The sequence below is a fragment of the Eleutherodactylus coqui genome, chromosome 3, assembly GCF_035609145.1.
Source record: "Eleutherodactylus coqui strain aEleCoq1 chromosome 3, aEleCoq1.hap1, whole genome shotgun sequence".
Classification (NCBI taxonomy): domain Eukaryota; kingdom Metazoa; phylum Chordata; class Amphibia; order Anura; family Eleutherodactylidae; genus Eleutherodactylus; species Eleutherodactylus coqui.
The window spans coordinates 145,364,352-145,389,568 of NC_089839.1; the positions used below are offsets into that span (position 1 = coordinate 145,364,352).

The 25,217-nt window shown below is 45.4% G+C and overlaps 1 protein-coding gene across 1 annotated transcript in view; it reads left to right on the plus strand.

Moving 5' to 3' along the window:
• The first annotated feature begins 6,521 nt into the window (after window positions 1-6,521).
• Window positions 6,522-25,217, plus strand: part of LOC136621044 (cytochrome P450 2D17-like) — a 65,908-nt gene continuing 47,212 nt past the window's right edge. The window contains exons 1-2 of the mRNA XM_066596227.1: window positions 6,522-6,805; window positions 23,609-23,780. Coding sequence (XP_066452324.1) covers window positions 6,611-6,805; window positions 23,609-23,780 — 367 coding nt within the window. The 5' untranslated portion in view covers window positions 6,522-6,610. The remainder of the gene's footprint in view (window positions 6,806-23,608; window positions 23,781-25,217) is intronic.

The window sequence follows — 25,217 nt, forward strand, 5'->3', positions numbered from 1 at the left end:
AATTATACCACTGGTGATAGAAAGCTGTTGACAATTAAGTGGGCTTTTGAGGAACGGTGTCATTTCCTTGAGGGGACTCAACATAAAGTGACTGTTTTTACTGAACACAAAAACCTGATCTACTTAGAGTCAGCCAAAAGACTTAATCCGAGACACGCACGGTGGTCACTATTCTTATCTCGTTTCAACTTTGTGGTTGCGTTATCATCTGGGCAGTAGGAATGTACAAGCCAATACTCTCTCTAGGAGTGTCTTGTATGTTCCCCTAATTAGTCTCCTATATAAACTTGTTCCTTTTCCCTCCTTCCTTGTGTGTTTATTGTGCTTTGTGCCTTTAATCAAGCTTCCTCCCTGCATATCTGCCTCTCTACCAACTGATCGTCCTCCCGTATTACCAGACTTCGGCTACCTCCTGACTACTCTTCTGCCTAAACCCACTATACTGCACTGCCATCTTGTGAAACAGATCATGACTACCTCCTAACTACTCTTCTACCTAAACCCACTGTACTGCACTGCCATCTTCTGTACTAGCCCCTGGCAACTCTTCGACCATACTACCCTCCAGTAGTGGCTACAACACGAAGTTCTAGCCCTGCGCCAAACCCGTGACAAAAAAAACACACACCCAAAATGGAGGCGCTTGCTTGGGGAAAATGACAGCACCCTTCTCGATAACCTCTGCACTTTCATTGTGGCTGTGGATCAAGTGTTCGACGACTCCAACCTCTGTGCAACAGCCGAAAGAAGATTGCATAATATCTGACAGAGTCGGCATTCAGTTACCAAGTACTTGGTGCAATTTCGTCGTTAAGCCAATGAAAGCGCAAGTCAGTTCCAAAGAAAACTTTCAGAATGGGTTAAAGATGAGCTGGCCAGAGTGGAGACCCCAGACGATTTGGAAGACTTTATCCCAGTAAGTGGCAGCATCAAATGGTGCAAGACTTCAAGAGAGTTTTATTTCTCCTCATGACAAGATAAAAAGTAGCCCTAGTACACAGTAAAGAAGTCAGCGGCCCACTGTGTATCCCAACCAAGTGGGGGAAGTAATATAGCAGCTGGTGCCAGCAACCAAGAATGACTGTCGACTCCCCAGTCTCCAAGATCCAATCCAACATACACAGACGGGAGCGGCACTCAGGAACTCAATTCCACTTTTTTTTTAATTTAAAAAGGAGAATCCATCAGGTTTATTGTAACTCCGTAAAAATGCGACGTTTCGACACAAGTGGTCTTTGTCAAGCACCAAAGACTTGACAAAGACCACTTGTGTCGAAACATCGCATTTTTACAGAGTTACAATAAACCTGATGGATTCTCCTCCTTAAACTTTAAAAAAAAAAGTGGAATTGAGTTCCTGAGTGCCGCTCCCATCTGTGTATGTTGGATAAGATAAAAAGTAGCGATGTTTCGATCCGCCAATAGGTCTTTCTCAAGCTTGACAAAGACCCATTGGGAACATCGCTACTTTTTATCTTGTCATGAGGAGAAATAAAACTCTCTTGAAGTCTTGCACCATTTGATGCTTTGTTCTATGGTGTGGGATCTGGTCCTGACCCCAGTGGCTGCTGCAAAGTTCATTGGAACCTGCCCTTATAGGGATAAGTCCTGTGCTGTTGCTGTGACTGCTTTCTTTTTTATCCCACTAAGTATCCACATAGATCAGAGGCATACAGAATGGCGAAAGGGTTGTTTGGAATTCACCCATGTCATTCAGTTCATCCACCCTTAGCCCCCAACCAAGGACGGACTCTTCACCCGAACCAATACAGATCAACGCCATCCGCAAACCCCTCTCCATGGCAAAAAAAGAGAGGCGCTGCACTGAGAATTTATGCTTGTACTGCGGGGGGTCCGATCATTATGCTACGAACTATCCTAATAAGTTTCACAAGACCATTGCCTGCACACATGCTAAGACCATAATTAACTCTGCCATCCGGAAAGAGCTGGATACTGCTCTGCCAGCCATTCCATCTGTCACAAAAGAAGACAAGGAGAGGTATCATCCATCCCGCCATTTAATTATCCCTATCAGGATCACAATGGGGAGCCGCAAAATCTTAGGCACTGCCATGTTAGATTCAGGAGCAGGAGGAAACTTCATGGACTGCCAATATGCTCTTGATAATTGTATTTCAACCAGAGCTAAAACTGAACCCATTGACATGGAAATGGTGGATGGATGCCTCATGGTTTTTGGGCCTGTCACCCAGGAGACAAGTGAACTGGATATTCACATAGAGCCAGATCATTATGAGACGATCAATTTTCATCTCATCTCCTCTCTGAAATTTCCAGTCATTCTAAGGTTCTCTTGGTTCTCTATTCACAACTTGGCCATCAACTGGGAATCAACAACTATCACCTTCCCCTCAGAGCATTATAAGGAGAACAGCCAATCCAAGATGCCCACTTCCATGTGGGGGACAAGACGCCAAAGAGAACTCCTCTAGAAAACGAGAAGTTGCCACCACAATACCAGCTGTTTAACGACATCTGCAGCAAAAATAATGTTGATCAAATTCCCCTCATTGGCCATGTGACTGTCCTATTGAGCTGCTCTCTGGATCTTCTATTTCATTTATCTACAACCTTTCGGAACCAGAGTTAAAAATCCTTCAGTAATATTTGAATGAAAATCTAAAAAACCGCTTCATCCGCTACTCCTCTTTCCCGGTGGGAGCACCCATATTCTTTATTGAAAAGACAAATTCTACTCTTCGACCGTGCATTGATTACTGAGAACTAGAGATGAGCGAACTTACTCGTTTCGAGTAATTACTCAATCGAGCACCGCGATTTTCGAGTACTTTAGTACTCGGGTGAAAAGATTCGGGGGGGCGGCATGGCGGCTTGGGGGGTAGCAGCGGGGAACAGGGGGGAGCCCTCTCCCTCTCCCCCCCCACTTCCCACTGCAACCCCCCCCACTCACCCACAGCGCCCCCCGAATCTTTTCACCCGAGTACGGAAGTACTCGAAAATCGCGGTACTCGGGCAAAAAAGGGGCGTGGCCGAGTAGGCTCGCTCATCTCTACTGAGAACTAAACATGATTACTATTAAGAATTGCTAACAAGAGTTAAAGAAGGGTATGAAAGTGACCCTTTCCTTAAACAACCTATTGGGGAAGTAAATCTTTCATACAAGAAAGGGTTCTGGATGCAGAAAAACAGACTTTACGTTCCAGACGCAGGTCACCTTGAAGACCTAAAGCAGATTCATAACTCCGAACTAGCTGGCCAGCCCGGGATTTCAAAGACTTTGGAGATCCTACTTAATTTCTTCTGGTGGCCTAATTGCAAGGAAGATGTAAGAAAGTACGAGGATTTCTGTGATACATGTGTATGAAATAAAATGGCTTGAGCCCATCCTCTGGGTCTTCTACTGCCACTCCCAATTCCTTCCAGACCTTGGAGATCCATATCTTTTGATTTTATTGTGGACCTCCCTCCGTCAAAATGGGTGGCCACCATTCTTGTTGTGGTAGGCCTGCTTACTAAGATAGCGGATTTTATCCCCACCGCAGGGATTCCTACAGTGGAGTATACAGCGGAATTGGTAATCAGAGAAATATTCAGACTTCATGGTATCCCTGACGATGTAGTTCCTGACAAGGGGGTCCAGTTCACAGCAAAATTCTGGAAGAACTTTTGCACGACCCTGGGCATCACTGTGAATTTAATATCTGCATTCCAGCCCCAATCCAATCGTCAGAGCAAAAGAACAAACCAGACCCTAGAACAGTATCTCCGTTCTTTCATCTTCCATCTCCAGGATGATTGGGTGGATCACCTACCAGCTGCAGAGTTTACTTACAACAATGCCACACATTATTCTACCTCACAAAGCCTGTTTTTAAAAAAAACTATGGGTTTCATCTTGTCTTTATTCTGGGCCTTCCCATAGAAAAACCTACCCCCACTGTCAACCACGGACTTGCAACATTATAGGAAGCACAAGAAGGAAGTTCTGCAGGAGGCGCGGGCAAGCTACAAGCAAGCTGTGGATCGCCATCACAGTGCCTCCCCAGCCCTTTAGATAGAGGACAAGGTATGGCTATCTACTAGGAACCTAAACAGCCATGTCCCTTCCCCCAAACTGGGGCCAAAATTTCTGGGAAAGGGTGGGCAAGTAGCATTTCATCTGGCATGTCCACCCAGTGTTCCACATAACCCTCCTGAAGCCATTAAAAAAAAAAAAACCTTTTTGAGAAGGACTCAACCACCTCCTCTACCAATAGAAGTCAGAGTAGAGGAAGAGTATAACGTGGAGAACATTTTGGACTCCACAATGCAAAGAGGGGGGTTACAGTACCTCATAGAATTCTTGCAAGCTGGCTCAGAATGTTCACACTCCAGGACTCACTGAAGATACCTGGGAAAACCAGCTCCTGGAAGGAGGAGGTTACTGTCAGGATTCAAACCTACAACCTCCTGCACTAGCCACAGTAGCCCTACTTATTGAGCTATTTCAGCATGCTGGATAGCCCCCCCCCCCCCCCCCCCCCAGTCCCACACCAGACTCATGATAAGCTAAAACCTTATCCAGATTGTTCATAACTCATATTGTGAGACTGCATAGGTTGTCAACTAATATTGTCTACGATCGTGGAGTCCAGTTTGTTTCCAGGCTCTGGTGTTTTCTTTGCTCTCGGTTGGGTATTCCGCTCTCGTTTTCCTCAGCATATCATCTGGAGATGTAACCAGAGTCTGGAGCACTACTTTTGGTGTTATGTCTCAGAGAGTTAGGAGGATTGGTCAGGATTTTTGCTCTTGCTGAATTTGCACTGAACGATAGATTATTGGAATCTACAGGGACGTCACCCCTCTTTGGTAATTTTGGGTTCCATCCAAGTTTTGGTCCCTTGTCTAAATTGATTTCGGAGGTTGCGGAAACAATAAATCCTAGGGAAATGATTTGTATACTGAGGAGAATCTACCTTACCTCTAAGTGTATATACTGAGGAGCATCTACCTCATCTCTATGTTTATATACTGAGGACAATATGACTGACCTCTATGTGTATTTACTGAGGAGAATTTACCTCACCTCTATGTGTATATACTGAGGAGAATCTACCTCACCTCTGTGTGCATATACTGAAAGGCTGTAAAGAACATAAGGAAGCGGCCATGGACTTCAGTGAGGGAGCATGCCTTTACGGCTAAGGAGGGGCTGCAACCTCCAGTCTGGGGGTAAATTTGAATAAAATTGAGGAGAGTGGGCGGGGTGAAGCATTCTGCAGAGGGACATCGGTACATGCAATCTGAGGAGAATCTAACGCTCCTCTATGTGTATACATATTTTATTCGTCGGTTCCTCTGAAGTAACCATGACTTCATAAAAGTTTCTGTGCGAACAACAGGTAAACAGGTGTACCAAATTAACTCAGCTGAATCTGGGTATATCAGCTAGTAATTATATATGTACAGCTGGCATAAGTTATACATCTCTTGTATATAGTGATATGGAGCATACTTAAGGAGCTACAAATATTTTTTCACATAGTCTAGGAAATAAGTCTTGTTTAGAAAGCTTATGTCAAGGGGCTAGATCATGTATTTAAATTTGTTTTGCAGTTGATCGCAGCATGGTTTAGGTATGGGTACAGATGCAGATGACTGAAGGCTGTATTGGTTTATGTATAGGTACAAGAGGCTGTGGCTTATAGCAATATATGTGACGACAGCCTTTTAGATGATGGGTGGCTTGGGTGGTCATGAGCCCCTCAGAGAGCCTTGGACATCGGGTGGCTGCCCGTATTATAATTAGCCATTGGCATTCTGGTCAGTAATTGTCATCAGAATTTGGAAGCCAAATCCAGATGTGGAACCGACAGATGAAAAATATATTGAAAAGATTTGTACCTCTTCTGTATTTAGGACCCACTGATGTAAAATACTTAACAAAATATTGTCATGTCAAATAGGCTAAATGGCAATTCCAACTAATGCATGTCAGAAAATAACATCATGAGGTATTAACCCCATCAATACTGTTATACCCAAAGGTGTGACAGCAACTTAATCCCTTTCTATCACCAAAAATCTCCAATTTAACCTCTACAATAAAACATGTTTGCTTTTCCACTGTCAAAGAACTTTGCTGTACTATCATTTGTAACTTCTATTTCTATATGACATGTCTACAAATTAATTTTGGTGAATAATTTTATATGCAATATTTTAGCCAACATCTTTGCCAAATGTAGGACATCTATAGACTTCATACAAATTTGTTGTCGTTTTGCTTTTTATGTCCTGCACATAATCTTACATGCCAGTAAATGGTGCGATTGCAAGTATCTTTCAAACAGTAATCCTGTTATTTCATACAATGTTAGACAATCTAGCAATCTGTAAAAGTTTCTGTGTCCATCTGGTTTGTTAATGCTGACTCTGTGCTAATGCTGCTGGCATTTTATTCTGTGCATGCTGCCCCTTTAAGGGAAAGTGTGTGGAGGGGGGTTGATATTCAGTGAAGGGTGTATCCTAGAGTTGTTGTTTTCTGCGTAGAACCGTTGAAGGGATCTGTCCCTATATATCATAGGGAGGGTGAGATCAGTGTGATCGGACCAGGAGGATCTATTAGCTGTAGCACAGAGACAGGATGGTGGAGTTTCTCTCCCTCTTGTTTTCTAATGTATTTTTACTTGGCATTACTTTCATAGTTTGCCTTTTCCTCTTGGACTTTGTGAGGAGCAGGAATAATGGATCAAACTTTCCAGCAGGTCCTAAAGGTCTTCCATTTCTTGGTAACATTTTGCAAATTGACTTCAGAAATCCAGCAGGGACATTTTACCAGGTACAGTATGTGAATAGGCTTATGTAACTGTAGACTCCTCTGCATGCAGTATTACACCTGCTTTCTGGCTTATACAAACTTTTCCCTGTCTGCTTGCCAGCTCCATATCTACAGAGGGATCTAGATGCTGGCATGCTCCCTCCCAGGCTTTGTTAGACGAAAGAGGGGTCTCAGTCTGGTACATTTCTCAGATGTTGCCTCACCCTAGTAACACCCATATTATACATGAATATACTGTCATAGCGTTGTATAGCCCCTAGATAAATAATGCAAGAGAAGTAGCTGTACAAAAACCCTAGATAACAATGAGCGCTACAGGAGGGGTCATCTCCTAGAGGTACCAATGAGGCACGTGGGCATTATAGTGCTTCCATTGCTCAGCCGTTCACATCTTATTAAAGGGAAATGTATCACCTATACTTTTTTTTACTAATTGAAACCCAATTCAGATACATTTCTTTTTTCTAATCTGCTTTTCTTTTTATAGTTTTTTTTTCTGTACATGACTATGGGGCGCTATATTGCCTTACCTGCTGTTAATAGCATTTAGAAATAGGAATATAAAAAATATATTTCCCACAGATCTTCATTGACTTTTATGGTAGAGCGTTCTAGACATGCTGTGTGACCTTTGCAGAATTCATTGTGCAGGGAGGGGAGGAGCATATTTTGCACCAACATTTACAAAACTACTGTAAAATAATCTGTAAGGCCCAGAGACCCCATACTCACTTCTGGATCCGCTGCCCAATGTCCCGCACCCCTTGCCGGTGCGCATGCGCAGTACAGCACATGACGCGCTGGCAGTGTCATGTGACATGCCCACAGCGTCACATGACGCGACGGCCGCTTCATATGATGAGGGCGTCAGCGGGCAGTGAAGCGTTTTCACGCTATCTACCGCTGTGCTACTGCAGGAGATAGCGTGACGAACGGATTCCATTGACTGCGGCAAATAGAACATGCCGCGGGTGATTACGGGTGATTTCACAGGGCGGAATTCCACGGTGGAATCCGCACCATGAGCATTGCGCTATTAGGTTCAATAGAACATAATAGCTGCGGGGCAACACCGCGGATTTCCGCGCTCGGAATTAGGTCTGCGCATGCGTGCCGGCACGGGATGCGGGACATCGGGCAGAGGATTCGTAGGTGAGTATGGGGTCTCTGGGAGGGGAGCCGTGACGGACTCCGCTGTGGAATTCTGCTTGCGGAGCCCGTCACGGCTGTGGGCACTAGGCCTTAACGTAAAACAATGAGAATGAACGGAGGACTGCGATTTAGGGAGGCATTCCTAATTTGTGAAGGGCAACTGATTTTCTACCAAGGGACTTATCCCTATGGTTTCCCCATATATTACTAAACCTAAAGACTGGATTCTCAGTGATGAAACATCTTCTAGACTTTCTTTACAATTGTAACACATCAAAATGAGAGATGTCCAATCATGCAAATAGACTTCACAATGTAGTTATTGTTTCTGCAAACGAGAACAAAAATTTGTTCCAGATGTACGCATATCACATAAAGGAGCTGGCAGTGTTTCAATCAGTAATGTTGGCAGGCGTTGTTAGATTCTGTTCACCTCGTTTACCCTTATTTTACTCATTTATATACTGTATATGAGGTGCAATTTTTCCAAGAAACCCATGGACCTCAAAGTCTAATAAATTATTATTTATTATGAAGAACTATTTTCACTGGTGTTTACTAATCGAATTCATAATCACAAAGTCCATATTATAGCTCCACCTAACATGATTGTCTTAACTTTTTGGAAAATTGAAGTGAAAACACAGGACAGCAGCATTTGGTCAGAAACTTGCATCTATATTTGTATAGCCATCCGACCTTGCAAAAGGTCAGGTAGTTCTAATTTTTTTAATATGTTGTTATGACCTAAGCCAATAGTAAGGCCTCATGTCCACGGGGAAAATCAGGCCCGCTACGGATTCTCCATGGAGAATCCAGAGCGGGTCCCTCCTGTCCCGTGGACATGAGCGCTGAAAATAAGAATTAACTTACCCGCAGCGGACTGGGCAGGTCTTCTCTTCTTCACGGCCGGATCTTCTTTCTTTGGCCGGCGGATGTACTCGGCACGCTGGCAGCGTGCCGCACGCATGCGCCGGGCACATCCGCTGGGCTGAAGCGAGAAGATCTGGCTGTGAAGAAGACAAGACCTGCCCGGTCCGCTGCGGGTAAGTTATTCTTATTTTAGGTCTCCCGCGGATCCGGACGGCTTCCATAGGCTTCCATAGGCTTCAATAGAAGCCTGCGGGAGCCGTCCCTGCGGGAGACCTGCACAGAAATGGAGCATGTCACGTTTTTTTTCATGCTCCATTTTTTTAAAATTCACTTTTATTGACCATCCGCGGGTATTTATCTATCCACGGGTGGTCAATGCATCCCTATGGGGTGCGGATCCGCATGCGGGTGATCCGCTGCGGATTTAAAATCCTAGTTTACCCGTGGACATGAGGCCTAAGAAAAGAAACAGTTTGCAGCTTTGAAGGACCTGTGTGAGCTACATACCTAAAAAATCTTTGCAATTTTTTCACTTTTTGCTCAATACCTCAAAACATGCATCTGACATTAAACGTTACACATACCTTTTAAAGTAGATTAACCCCTTAACGACAGCCCCATTGGGAAACTACGTCCTCAGCAAGTGGGCTTTAATCCTAGAGGACGTAGTTTTATGCATCCTCTTTGGATTAATGCCCACTTGCCTGAGGACATGACAGCTCCATGCTGTCAGTGCCCGCAGGTAGCCGACAGCATGGAGCTGTCATCCCAGGATGCGGGCAGTCCCCCCCGGCATTGCGATCGGCGCTATCCAATGGATAGCGCCGATCGCAAAAAAGTAAATAAAACAGTGTAAAAAAGTAGTAATTCAGCTGCCCTGATGGATCAGATTCATCAGGGCAGCTGAAAATACTCACCCGGCTTGTCCGCGGTGTCCCCCGAAGAACAGGTCCTCCCGGACCCGCCGCCGGCCTTCTGCGCATGCGCGCCAGACGATGACGTCAGGCGCATGCACAGAAGCCCGGGAGCCCCCGGCAAATTTGAAATCTCCTGGCTCCCAGCTCCTGAAGGTAGCCGGGAACCAGGAGGTGTTACCGGGGACCGCTGTGAGCGGTCCCCGGCTACGCGATCGCCGCTATCCATTGGATAGCGGCGATCGCGAAAAAGTTAAAAAAAGTTTTTAAAAAAGTCAGTTTCACCTCCCCTCATGGATCGGATCCATGAGGGGAGGTGAAAATACTCACCTAAGTCGTCCACGATGCCCCGATGTCCCGGGACCCGAAGTCCCCGTCTGCACATGCGCACCCAATGATTAACATCGGGCGCGTGGACAGAGGGGCTCGAGTCCCGGGAAATTTAAAATCCCTCTGCTCCTGGCTGCCATGTGTAGCCAGGAGCAGAGAGATTATACTGGGGACATGATCACTGTTATCCAATGGATAGCAGTGATCATGTAAAGTAAAAAAAAGTGTAAAAAGTAAAAAAAAGGTGTAAAAGTAAAAAAAAAAGTTTTAAAAAAGCTTGCGTTTTATCTCCCCCCATGGATCATATCCGTGAGGGAGGATGAAATGACGTACCTAAGGCCTGCGGATTTATTAGCGGACCTTATCCCAGCTTCTGCGCACGCGTCCGTCGCCAAAATGACAGGCGCATGCGCAAAAGCTGTGGATTGTCAGGATAATTTAACATCTCCCTGCTCCTGGCTACAAAACTTAGCCGAGAGCCTGGAGATTTCACGGGGGCCGCGGTGAGCGGTTCCTGATCACGTGTTCGCCGTTATCCAATGGATAATGGCGATCACGTAAAAGTAAAAAAAAAAGGTGAAGGTTCATCTCCCCTCACCGATGCGATCGGTGAGAGGAGATGAAACTTTTTACCGGAGGCCTCCGTATTTGCACCCCGACGCGATCTTCCTCCGTGAACTTTCCCGGATTCTGCGCATGCGACCGCCGGCAAAACACCGGACACATGTGCAGGAGATGGGGAGGCCAGGAAGTTTAAAATCTCCTTGCTCCCAGCGACCAACGGTCGCCGAGAGCCTGGAGCATTGGCGGGTGGCCTCGTTGAGTGGTCCCCGGTCACGTGGAAAAAATGTAGCTATCTACCTTTGGCCGGCCTCACATGACCGGATAGGAATTACGGATTCCGCATGCGTCTGATCCTCGGTAATACGCAGATCAATCGCATTGGATTACACAATTCCGCTCACCTTAGTGGGTCGGAATTGCGTAATCCACTCGCAGAAAAGAGAACGCAGCAGGTTCTATTTTACTGCAGATATCCGCAACATAGAGCCCATTGTGCTCCATGGTCGCGGATATACCCGCAGCCCATACGCAACTACCTTGTATACGGGCTGTGGGTACCCGTGTCATCACTAAGCGACGGTGCGGAAAATGCAAAAAAAAAAAAGTACTGCGCATGACCGCCTGTGTGAGTAGGCAGTTATGCGCAGTACATTATGCGGCTGTACGTAGGGTCACAGCCGAGCTCACAGCTGGGATCCGCTGCGGGCCTCCGCAAGTGGATCCCGCCTACGGCTGCGTGAGCCCGGCGTTATTCAGACCGCTACCTGTAATACGCAATTTACAAGAAGCCCCGGGAACGTTCGCCTTCCTGCAGTTTCAGGAGCACCTTGTTGAGCGTCTTCTGTATGAGACCACCACACCTCATCAAGCTTACGGAGACTCACAGAGCGCCACTTTTTACACCCCATATTTGCCACTGAGGTTACGAAATACCCCCAAAAAGCATGAGAGGAGGGGGGATACACTGTTTTATTGCCCCATGTACCCATCCCAACCAGCCTCCGTAATTACCCCTGTCTTCGAAAATATCACACAGTTCACATTATTACTCTTATCTAAGATTTGGGGAACGCCGAAAAAGGGCACGGAGGGGGGGGGGGGGAATATTTTTAGGGAGTCAATTTTTATTCCGTACAAATGAACAATGGGGCCTGGAATTTATTCAGTTGTGCCCTGCAATCCAACGGGTGTTCCCTGCATTACAGGCCTTGCCATGTGTCCTTTAAGTAGATTAGGGCCACAAGGGGTATGTTTTTGAACATGGGACGAACGGGGGAATCCAATTTGGGGTGAAGGTCTTCATTCCTATGTACACTGTACAAAAAAAACTGTTTTTAAATTGACAAAATTGCCAAAAAAATGAAAATCGTAATTTTTTCCTTTTGCCTTGCTTAGATTTATTCAAATACTGTGGGGTCAAAATACGCAGTACACCCCTAGATGAATTCATTAAGGGGTCTAGTTTTTAAAATGGGAGGTTCATTTGTGGGGGTTCTTTATTGTTTTGGACGCTCAATGGCTCTACAAGTGGGCAATGGGGCCTGGAATTTATTCCGTTGTACCCTGAAATCCAACGGGTGCTCCTTGCATTATAGGCCTAGCCATGTAGATTAGGGCCACAAGGGGTATGGTTCTAAACACGGGACAAACAGGGGTATCCATTTTAAGGTGAAAGTCTTCATTCCTATGTGTGTTGTACAAAAAAAACAGTTTTTAAATTGATACAACTGCCAAAAAAATGAAAATTGTAATTTTTTTCCTACTGCTTTGCTTAGATTTATTCAAAAATTGTAGGGTAAAAATACACAGTACACCCCTGTCTTCGAAAATATCACACAGTTCACATTATTACTCTTATCTAAGATTTGGGGAACGCCGAAAAAGGGCACGGAGGGGGGGGGGGAATATTTTTAGGGAGTCAATTTTTATTCCGTACAAATGAACAATGGGGCCTGGAATTTATTCAGTTGTGCCCTGCAATCCAACGGGTGTTCCCTGCATTACAGGCCTTGCCATGTGTCCTTTAAGTAGATTAGGGCCACAAGGGGTATGTTTTTGAACATGGGACGAACGGGGGAATCCAATTTGGGGTGAAGGTCTTCATTCCTATGTACACTGTACAAAAAAAACTGTTTTTAAATTGACAAAATTGCCAAAAAAAATGAAAATCGTAATTTTTTCCTTTTGCCTTGCTTAGATTTATTCAAATACTGTGGGGTCAAAATACGCAGTACACCCCTAGATGAATTCATTAAGGGGTCTAGTTTTTAAAATGGGAGGTTCATTTGTGGGGGTTCTTTATTGTTTTGGACGCTCAATGGCTCTACAAGTGGGCAATGGGGCCTGGAATTTATTCCGTTGTACCCTGAAATCCAACGGGTGCTCCTTCCATTATAGGCCTAGCCATGTAGATTAGGGCCACAAGGGGTATGGTTCTAAACACGGGACAAACAGGGGTATCCATTTTAAGGTGAAAGTCTTCATTCCTATGTGTGTTGTACAAAAAAAACAGTTTTTAAATTGATACAACTGCCAAAAAAATGAAAATTGTAATTTTTTTCCTACTGCTTTGCTTAGATTTATTCAAAAATTGTAGGGTAAAAATACACAGTACACCCCTAGATGAATTCGTTAATGAGTCTAGTTTTCAAAATGGGGTCATTTGTGGGCGTTCTCTGTCATTTTGGCCGCTCAAGGGCTCTACAAGTGGGCAATGGGGTCTAAATTACCTTCATGCTAAATTACTGTTCTGAAAGCCACCAACTACTCCTTTCATTTTGGGCCCCGTTGTGCATCCACACATAAGATTAGGGCCACAATGGGTATGTCTCTGAACACGGGACAAACAGGGGTATCCATTTTGGGGTGCAAGTCTTCATTCATGTGTGTGCTGTACAAAAAAAGCAGTTTTTAAAATGACAGAATTGCCAAAAAACGAAAATCACATTTTTTTCCTTTTGCTTTGCTTGAATTCATTCAAAAACTGTGGGGTCAAAATGGGCAGTACACCCCTAGATAAATTTGTTAAGGGGTCTAGTTTTCAAAATGGGGTCACTTGTGGGGGTTCTCTTTGGTTTTGGCCGGTCAAGACCTCTACAAATGTGCTATGGGGCCTAAAACGCCTTCAAGCAAAATCTATGTTCTGAAAGACACCGATTACTCCTTTCATTTTGGGTCCCGTTGTGCATCCAGACATAAGATTAGGGCCACAATGGGTATGTCTCTGAACACGGGAGAAACGGGGATATCCATTTTGGGGTGTAAATCCTCATTTTCATGGGCACTATAGGAAAAAAATATGTCTTTAAAATGACATATTTGCAAAAATATGAAATTTTATTTTTTCTCGTCTAAATTGAATTAATTCCTGAAAAAAACTGGTAGGGTCAAAATACTCATGACACGCCTCAGTGACTAGATTAAGGGGTGTAGTTTTTAAAATGGGGTCATTTGGGGGGTATCTATTATTCTGACACTCATGAGCCTTTGCAAACTTGGCTTGGTGCAGGAAAACAAAGTGTTCCTCAAAATGCTGAAAAGTAATTTAAAGTAAAGTTAGTTAAATTTGTACGTCCTATAAATGGTTAAAAAAAAACACAAGTTTTTCAAGTGTGCATTCAGAATAAAGTAAACAGATGGAAATATATATCTTATCAAAAATTTGTACAGTATGTTTGGACATATTTGAGATATTACAGTTGAACATGTGAAAAAATTACAATTTTTTCAAAATTTTTCCAATATTGGTACTTTTAATAAATATACACAAATTATATCGGTCTCTTTTTACAACCAAAATGTACAACAAAAGTACAACATGTGGTGAAAAAACAATGTCAGAATCACTTGGATATGTAAAGCCTTTACGGAGTTATGCTACGTTGAACGACGCATGTCAGATTTCCAAAATTTGGCTCAGTCACTAAGGCGCAAACAAGCTTCGTCACTAAGGGGTTAAATTTGCTAAAATGTGATCCCTCCCCTAGCTCTCTAAGTCCAGTACTTTCCGAGATACAGCTCTTCAAAAATTGGACATTTGTTCCAAAAAGTGAAACATTTTTATTTTAGTCATGTATCTTGTAAAATATAGTAAACAATGCTCATCCAACGAAGACACTCATAGTTAATGAATTTGAAATACATTTATTTTGCTTTAGTTTGAGCCCCAACGGGCACCCATATAGCCAAATGGCATATAACCAAAAACCTGGAAAAATTGATTTTGGGATAAATCAATGAAAACTGTTCACGTAGTAATGTTATTTCAAGAAAGAAGGTGTACAATAGGTAATTAATATTTACATGTAAAAAATATATATATCAGTATATTTTTATCTGTTTTGATGGCCCTTGCTTTGAGAAATCTTCCTCTTGACCAGGTGAAGACTCTTCACGTCGTTCAGTAAACATAAGGGTAGTCTTCCTCATTGTTGGATTCCTCAAGTTAAAGCGATGGCACATTTTGGCATGATTTGCCACCACAAAATTTACTAAGCCTAGAGTATTTCAGTCCAGCTTTGCAACAGCTGCAATAGCCACTGCAACCTTTTTTGCATTTACAGGAAAATCATGCACAGTAGAAGCTCAGGAGCGGGATCTATGGTGGTGGGTGTGACGAGGGTAAACCCCTGATCATAGAGTTCCAACCCCATTCTGTAAGACTTTTGTTAGCCCCCAACCACTTTGTTGAGGGCAAACGAGCAAGATTAATCTTGGTGCTGGCTGCAGATGTAACAAACAACTGGTAGCGGAGACTATTCAAGGTATCTTCTCTCCAGCTTTTGCTATGGCTTTGTGACTTGAATCTGGCTGCAAGAAAATTTCACCCAGGTCTAAAAGGTGGGGATTTTTGTCCAAGATGGTGGCCAACTTAGTTTTGACCTGGACAAAAGATGCAGATGTGGTGTCCCACCCACTAAATGAATGTATAAAAAGCACTGCCCCTGGTGAGCGTTGAGCGGGTCCATGGGCATAAGAGGAGCTTGAATAATGACAACAGCCGGTTTCACCTCTGCTACTCTTCTGTAGGTAGACGTTTGTTGCGCCTGAGCCCAAACCAATGAGGAGGACGAGGAGGTTCACATCTTCTCCTACTATGATCACACAGTCAGATATTGGACTTTTCGATAGTGCCATGTCAGTGAGGTCTTGATCAGCGTCTTCTTCGGCTACTTTGACATCTATGCCCCGCTGCTTGAATGCATCACGAAGAAGTGTGATAAGGTGCCTCTTGTTGTTTTTATTGTCTAGTAATTTTTCCTGAGGTAGTTGGATGGTTTTGGATTCCTCAAAAAGTATATCACTGCAGAAGTTAGCAGCACTGCGTTGCAGTTGTTCAGCACTTTTGGTGTTTTTCTTGGCGACCTCCTCGGGGTAACCATTGAAAACAATCGAGACATTGCTGCCAAAGGGGTTTTTACATAGCTGACATAACCTGAGACAATGGCTGTTACAGAATTTTTCCTGTGCCAGACAACCTTGTGTAAAAGGTATCTACCATCCACCACTACATGTGTATTGGTGTCAATTGGCGTGTAGCTGGCGTGTGTAGTAAAAGCAGAGTAGAGACTGGACTTGGTTCCCTTTCGTATCCCCTGTTCATTGAACAAAGACAATTGGAATTGAGCTAATTTGTACTTGAAATGATGTTCTAATTCCGCATCCGATTTCTTTGCTATCCACACCCTCTGGAAAATTGTAAGTGGATAGACGACTACTCTCACTTGCCACTTTAACGGATTTAGTGATGAATGCCAATGTGGCTACTTTGTCCTTATGTTTGAAGGTTACTTTACCAAATGTGTTACCAACAATTTTTATCACTCCTTTGGTTCCCAGTTTTTGGGCCATGTGGCAATTTATGTCTTGACCTCCTACAATTCCCCTACTGATGGAAAACAACTTATCAGTAATGGGAAATGGATGGTTGAGAATGAACCAGTTTTTCCACATCAGCACAATCTTAACTGAGTCGAGAAGGCCTTATATCAACATGTTGTTCAGCAGTAGGACAGGAGAGGTCACAGAAATGCTCCACTTCCTCGTATATGTTCACCATTAACACCATTCCTATGGTCCACTGTGCGAGCACACTGCTGGAGATTCTCCGTCCCTATGTCAATCCACCATAGCTTTTCATTGACCTCATCAGCTTCTGCTCGATAGTCAAATCTGTCCACAGGCTGGACCAAAACTTATCAGATCGGTGGATTGTGAAACCTCCTTTTGTGAACATGTCAAACTCTGTTGGATTAGCAGTTCTAGAGCCATCATATCTTGTAGGTATAGATATGCACTCTTTGCGTAGAACAAGTGACCGTCTGAATGAAAGAATGGTAGCATTTTATGAACAGTGTCCAGGTGAAGCTTCCAATCACCCATCCGCTCTGCCTGCATGAATAGCTTCATACGTAGACATGCGAAAATATTGAACCCACAACTTTGATGTGGGACCATTGCCTTCCAGTTTATCCATTTCAGTTTTGAATTTGGCTCTTAAGATCTGGCAAGTCTCATTGTCTCAATGAAGCCCAAAAGATTTTTTCAATTCTTTATATTTAACACAATATAGGCAGCTCATTCAAAGCTAAATAAACGTATTTCAAATTCACTAACTACAACTGTCCTCATTGGATGAGTATTTTTTACTATATTTGACAGGATGCATGACTAAAACGAAAATGTTCCACTTTTTGGAATAAATGCCCAATTTTTGAAGAGCTGTATCTCGGAAAGTACTGGATGTACGAAGCTAAGGGGGGTGCTCACATTTTAGAAAATGTAATCTAGTTTAAAAAGGTATGTCTAACTTTATCTGTCAGACATATACTTTAGGAGATATTGAGCAAAAATGTTGTTGTTTTTTGGGTATTACAAAGCTCGCACAGGTCTTTCAAAGCTGCAAACTTGTTTTCTTACTATTGGCTTAGGTTCCAGCAACATATAAAAAAATAGAACTACATAACCTTTTGCAAGGTCAAGCCATTTTTTGCGTGTAATTTGACTGGACTAGTAAACCAAAACCAGAAATGGGACATAAACAGAAAGTATAATGATGACTTTTCTTAGAACAGTTTTTTATGCATAAGATCCAATGAGCTCAGATGTAAAGTTGCGCTTCTGACCGCTCAGAGGAACAGAATGTAAACTGATACCTTTCTAATAACAGTACGAATCGCACAATGACAGCCTGCAGTCTGTTTTTCAGGGGCAATTTATAAGATAATGTGGCAAATCTCAACAAAACGTCACACTGGGATTTCAAATTTATTGAGCAGGTATCGCCTATTATAATGGTACTTATAGAATTACACTGTAGCACTTGGTGGTGCTGATATCCGTCCCATATGTAGAAGTTATGGCCATCAGAGACGCCTTCTGCTATATTTGTCATAGGGTTTTACATAAGAGTGACCCATGTGAAGGCTATGACTTCAGAAGCACAGATGCATTGCTCCAAGTGATTATATGGGAATAAAAGTACAAACATAAAGACTAGAGATGAGCGAACGTACTCGTCCGAGCTTGATACTCGTTCGAGTATTAGCGTGTTCGAGATGCTCGTTACTTGTAACGAGTACCACGCGATGTTCGAGTTACTTTCACTTTCATCTCTGAGACGTTAGCGCGCTTTTCTGGCCAATAGAAAGACAGGGAAGGCATTACAACTTCCCCCTGCGACGTTCAAGCCCTATACCACCCCCCTGCAGTGAGTGGCTGGCGAGATCAGGTGTCACCTGAGTATATAAATCGGCCCCTCCCGCGGCTCGCCACAGATGCGTTCTGACAGAGATCAGGGACAGAGCTGCTGGTGCCGGAGCTGCTATAGGGAGAGCGTTAGAAGTATTTTAGGCTTCAAGAACCCCAACGGTCCTTCTTAGGGCCACATCTAACCGTGTGCAGTAGTGTGGAGGCTGCTTTTTGCAGTGTTGCACATTTTTTTTTTTTTTGTATATCGGCTATGCAGAGCATTGCGCCCTGCAGTAATTATACATAGTCCAGGGCCAGTAGTGGTGGTGAGGCAGGGACAGAAGACATATTTATTGAATATAGGCAGTGGGCCTTTACAAAAACATTTGGGGAAAAAAATCTATTTGGGCTGCCTGTGACTGTCCTCAGTGTACTGGGTCTGTGCTGGGGGTAGTTGTCCTCCTAATTCATACGCAGCCAGCTAAGTGTTACAGCAGGCTTGCGCAAAATTATTTCCTGGCTCTGCTATGCTTTCCGTAAGCAAAGTCAGCCTCCAACCACAGGCCAATAAGTGGCACATTTAATTACAGTGTTCTGTTTCTGCACTACTGGTAATACAGCATGCTGAGGGGTAGGGGTAGGCCTAGAGGACGTGGACGCGGGCGAGGACGCAGAGGCCCAAGTCAGGGTGTGGGCACAGGCCGAGCCAGTGCGGTGGCCAGGGGTAGAGGCAGGGCCAGACCGAATAATCCACCAACTGTTTCCCTAAGCGCCCCCTCGCGCCATGCCACCCTGCAGAGGTCAAGGTGCTCTACGGTGTGGCCGTTTTTCACAGAGACGCCTGACGACCGACGAACAGTGGTGTGCAACCTTTGTCGCGCCAAGATCAGCTGGGGAGCCACCACCACCAGCATGCGCAGGCATACGATGGCCAAGCACCCCACAAGGTGGGACGAAGGCCGTTCACCGCCTCCGGTTTGCACCACTGCCTCTCCCCCTGTGCCCCAACCTGCCACTGAGATCCAACCCCCCTCTGAGGACACAGGCACTACCGTCTCCTGGCCTGCACCCACACCTTCACCTCCGCTGTCCTCGGCCCCATCCAGCAATGTCTCTCAGCGCAGCGTCCAGACGTTGCTAGCACCACTGTTTGAGCGCAAGCGCAAGTACGCCGCCACGCACCCGCACACTCAAGTGTTAAACGTGCACATTGCCAAATTGATCAGCCTGGAGATGCTGCCGTATAGGCTTGTGGAAACGGAGGCTTTCAAAAGCATGATGGCGGCGGCGGCCCCACGCTACTCGGTTCCCAGTTGCCACTACTTTTCCTGATGTGCCGTCCCAGCCCTGCACGACCACGTCTCCCGCAACATTGTACGCGTCCTCACCAACGCGGTTACTGCCAAGGTCCACTTAACAATGAACATGTGGACAAGCACAGGCGGGCAGGGCCACTATATCTCCCTGACGGCACATTGGGTGAATTTAGTGGAGGCTGGGACAGAGTCAGAACCTGGGACCGCTCACGTCCTACCCACCCCCAGAATTGCGGGCCCCAGCTCGGTGCTGGTATCTGCGGCGGTGTATGCTTCTTCCACTAAACCACCCTCCTCCTCCTTCTACGCAACCTCTGTCTCGCAATCAAGATGTGTCAGCAGCAGCATCACGTCGCCAGCAGTCGGTGTCGCGCTGCGTGGCAGCACAGCGGTGGGTAAGCGTCAGCAGGCCATGCTGAAACTACTCAGCTTAGGAGAGAAGAGGCACACGGCCCACGAACTGCTGCAGGGTCTGACAGAGCAGACCGACCACTGGCTTGCGCCGCTGAGCCTCCAACCGGGCATGGTCGTGTGTGACAACGGCTGTAACCTGGTGGCGGCTCTGCAGCTCGTCAGCCTCACGCACGTGCCATGCCTGGCCCATGTCTTTAATTTGGTGGTTCAGCGCTTTCTGAAAAGCTACCCACACTTGTCATACCTGCTCGGAAAGGTGCGCCGGGTGAGCGCACATTTCCGCAACTCCAAGACGGACGCTGCCACCCTGCGGATCCTGCAACATCGGTTTAATCTGCCAGTGCACCGACTGCTCTGCGACATGCCCACACGGTGGAACTCTACGCTCCACATGTTGGCCAGGCTCTATGAGCAGCGTAGAGCTATAGTGGAATACCAACTCCAACATGGGCGGCGTAGTGGGAGTCAGCCTCCTCAATTCTTTACAGAAGAGTGGGCCTGGTTGGCAGACATCTGCCAGGTCCTTGGAAACTTTGAGGAGTCTACCCAAATGGTGAGTGGGGATGCTGCAATCATTATCGTCACCATTCCTCTGCTATGCCTCTTGAGAAGTTCCCTGCAAAGCATAAAAGCAGACGCTTTGCGCTCGGAAACGGAGGCGGGGGAAGACAGTATGTCGCTGGATAGTCAGAGCACCCTCCTGTCTATATCTCAGCGCGTTGAGGAGGAGAAGGAGGAGCATGAGGAGGAGGGGGAAGAGACAGCTTGGCCCACTGCTGACGGTACCCATGTTGCTTGCCTGTCATCCTTTCAGCGTGTATGGCCGGAGGAGGAGGAGGAGGATCCTGAAAGTGATCTTCCTAGTGAGGACAGCCATGTGTTGCGTACAGGTACCCTGGCACACATGGCTGACTTCATGTTAGGATGCCTTTCTCGTGGCCCATTCTGGCCACTACGGATTACTGGGTGTACACACTGCTCGACCCACGGTATAAGGAGAACCTTTCCACTCTCATTCCCGAAGAGGAAAGGGGTTCGAGAATGATGCTATACAACAAGGCCCTGGTGGACAAACTGATGGTAAACTTCCCATCCGACAGCGCTAGTGGCAGAAGGCGCAGTTCCGAGGGCCAGGTAGCAGGGGAGGCACAGAGATCAGGCAGCATGTACAGCGCAGGCAGGGGAACATTCTCCAAGGCCTTTGCCAGCTTTATGGCTCCCCAGCAAGACTGTCTCACCGCTCCCCAGTCAAGGCTGAGTTGGAGGGAGCACTGTAAAAGGATGGTGAGGGAGTACATAGCCGATCGCACGACCATCCTCGGTGACGCCTCTGCCCCCTACAACTACTGGGTGTCGAAGCTGGACACATGGCCTGAACTCGCGCTGTATGCCCTGGAGGTGCTTGCTTGTCCTGCGGCTAGCGTCTTGTCAGAGAGGGTGTTTAGTGCGGCTGGGGGAATCATCACGGATAAGCGTACCCGCCTGTCAACCGACAGTGCCGACAGGCTTACACTCATCAAGATGAACAAAGCCTGGATTTCCCCAGACTTCTCTTCTTCACCAGCGGACAGCAGCGATACCTAAGCAATACGTAGGCTGCACCCGCGGATGGAAGCATTGTTCTCTATCACCATCAAAAACGTGGACCTTTTAGCTTCATCAATCTGTGTATAATATTCATCCTCCTCCTCCTGCTCCTCCTCCTGAAACCTGACGTAATCACGCCGAACGGGCAATTTTTCTTAGGCCCACAAGGCTCAGTCATATAATTTTTGTAAACAATTTTTATACGTTTCAATGCTCATTAAAGCGTTGAAACTTTCACCTGAACCAATTTTTATTTTAACTGGGCTGCCTCCAGGCCTAGTTACCAATTAAGCCACATTAACCAAAGCGATTAATGGGTTTCACCTGCCCTCTTGGTTGGGCATGGGCAATTTTTCTGAGGTACATTAGTACTGTTGGTACACCAATTTTTTGGGGCCCTCGCCTACAGTGTAATCCAATTAATTTTTTGCCCACCTGCATTACAGCTGACGTTACATCAGCTGTGCTGGGCACTGCAATGGGATATATTTATGTATCGCCGGTGGGTTCCAGGGAGCCACCCATGCTGTCGGTCCACACGGAGTTGTAACTACATGTGTCCACTTCTAAAGAACCCCAGTCTGACTGGGGCATGCAGTGTGGGCCGAAGCCCACCTGCATTAAACATGACATTACCTCAGCTGTGATGGGCAATGCTATGGGATATATTTATGTGCCGCCGGTGGCTTCCTGGCACCCACCCATGCTGTCGGTCCACAGGGACTTCACAATAGGGAGTTGTACCTGCCTGTGTCTATGAATTAAAAAGCCCGGTCAGGTTGGGGCATGCAGTGTGGGCCGAAGCCCACCTGCATTTAATCTGACGTTAGCTCTGCTGTCCAGGGCACTGCAATGGGATACATTTATGTACAGCCGGTGGGTTCCAGGGAGCCACCCATGCTGTGGGTGCACACGGAATTCCCATTGCGGAGTTGGGGATTCCCAGTTGTACCTGCCTGTGACTATTTATAAAAAAACGTGGTCTGACTGGGGCATGCAGACACCTTGACATAATGAATAGTGTGTGGCACATAGGTTCCCCATTGCTATGCCCACGTGTGCAGCTCCTGATGGCGGTGGCACAGGATTCTATTTCTCATTGCTTCTGTACAGCATTGTGGGCTATCGCCCCGCCCCTTTTAAAGAGGGTCGCTGCCTAGCCGTGCCAACCCTCTGCAGTGTGTGCCTGCGGTTCCTCCTCATGGCAGACGCACTTATAAATAGACATGAGTGTGGCATGAGGGCAGCTGAAGGCTGCGCAGGGACACTTTGGTGTGCGATGTGGACACTGGGTCGTGCGGGGGGGGGGGGGTTCGGCAGCATGTAACCCAGGAGAAGTGGCAGCGGAGTGTCATGCAGGCAGTGATTGTGCTTTGTTGGAGGTAGTGTGGTGCTTAGCTAAGGTATGCATTGCTAATGAGGGCTTTTCAGAAGTAAAAATTGTTGGGGGGGGGGCACTCTTGCCCCTATTGTGGCTTAATAGTGGGACCTGGGAACTTGAGATGCAGCCCAACATGTAGCCCCTCACCTGCCCTATCCGTGACTGTGTCGTTCCCATCACTTTCTTGAATTGCCCAGATTTTCACAAATGGAAACCTTAGCGAGCATCGGCGATATACAAAAATGCTCGGGTCGCCCATTGACTTCAATGGGGTTCGTTACTCGAAACGAACCCTCGAGCATCGCGATAATTTCGTCCTGAGTAACGAGCACCCGAGCATTTTGGTGCTCGCTCATCTCTAATAAAGACACTATCATGTAGCAAATCATATCTGTTAAATCAGTGAGCAGAAAATCTGTTCTGTAACCGCCATCCTGCTGATTGTAAATTGATGCAGACGATTTTAAATATGTAATAAAATATGGAATGACAAAGTCGGGATTTGTGCATTCTTTCTTGTTTTATTTGGTTAAGAACATTAGTTGTTTCCTTGTTAAATACATCTACTTTTATTTTTTAACAGTTGAGAAAGGAGTTTGGGAATGTTTTTAGTTTGCAGTACTTCTGGAAAAAAATGGTGGTGCTGAATGGATATGAAGTGATGAAGGAAACTCTGATCAACAGGTCTGAAGAGATAGCAGACCGACCTGAATTCCCCATTTATGAAAAATTAGGATTTGCTGGAGAAACCAAAGGTACCATCTAAATATTTTCATATAAAGCGTTGTAGGCAAGGCCTGGAGGAAATCCCTCTTTATGGGTTCTCTTTTGATGAAGAGGATCTGCTGTATGACAGTGGTTGTGTTCTGTTTGCATTACAGTAGTTGACTTTATTGTAAACAAATGGGGGTCCCATTCCTGACCTTGTCATGGGCATAATGAATTCAAGTTATACCTCTGGCACGTCGAATATGTCAATAAGGAATGGGGCGAGAAATGTTCAGTGCAAATGTGACAAAAGTCAGCATGTAGACCAAGTGTCTAGGAAATAAAAATACATAATCTGTTAAACTCACCGATGATATTTGATAAGATGATTAGTAGTTCAAATAAGTGTAGCTTGAAGCTTATTAATCTCACTTTTTTAACACCCTTCCTCTTCCTCCTCCTGCACTTCCTCCTTCATACTTATCCTATGAGTGGAGGAACGTGTTGGAGAGATTTTGCCCTCTTTCTTGCCCAAAGCCACCCTCCCTGTAATATCAAGTAATGGTGGACTGGGCAGACAATTTGGAGATGGATATCCCTTCCTCGTCCTTGAGGCCCTGTACCATCTTATCTAGCAGGTAGATAACAGGGATGGTCATACTGATCAGTGTGTCAGCCGTGAGTCCTTTCTCAAGCCGAAACGTTGCTGTCTCTGTGTGATGGGAGAATAAAGAGTGTATTTTATATAGCACCTCTGCATGCTGCCACGATTTTCTTCAACATTTCAAGGACTTGTGGAGGGGGGGTTTGGACTCTTGTCTGGCAGTTGCATTTGGTGGCCCTGCCCAGGTTGGGTTTTTCTAGTGCTGCTGACACGCTTCGTTATTTTGCAATTGACCATTGTGTCATCATGACTGACCCTTTTTAGTTGCTTACATAAAGCAGGTCAAAACGGCACAAACATCCTTGATCTGCAGCCATTCCACAAATGTCATGTGACCGACCTCCATACAGCAGACATTTTACGAGTCACAGCATGCGAGTTTGAAAAAAAAAAAAAACAGAGGTCTCTTCTGGCCACTCGCCCTCACTCAGTGTGAACAGGAAATCATTCATAGAAGAACATCTGTCTGTTTATACTGAATGTAAAGTCACTCTTTGGTCACTACGTTTCAGTGATCAATGAGTAAATTCTCGCGTCATACCTTGTCGGGTCCTACTTTTACACAGGGTGACTAAACTCGTCCATTTAAGCAATTTTTTCAAAAAAATTTCCAGCCCACAGTCGTTCTGTGTAAAAGTACACTAATATATGCCAATCACAGTATTTAATGGAGCATTTTTTTATTCACTTTTACAGTATATTTATGTTTATGGATGATGTGTAAGATGTAATGCAAAAGTTGTAGCAGGAATGATCATCATACCGCTCTCTAAAAACTTTCATTAGTTTGGAATAAATCAAATTGGTAGATACATGGGAA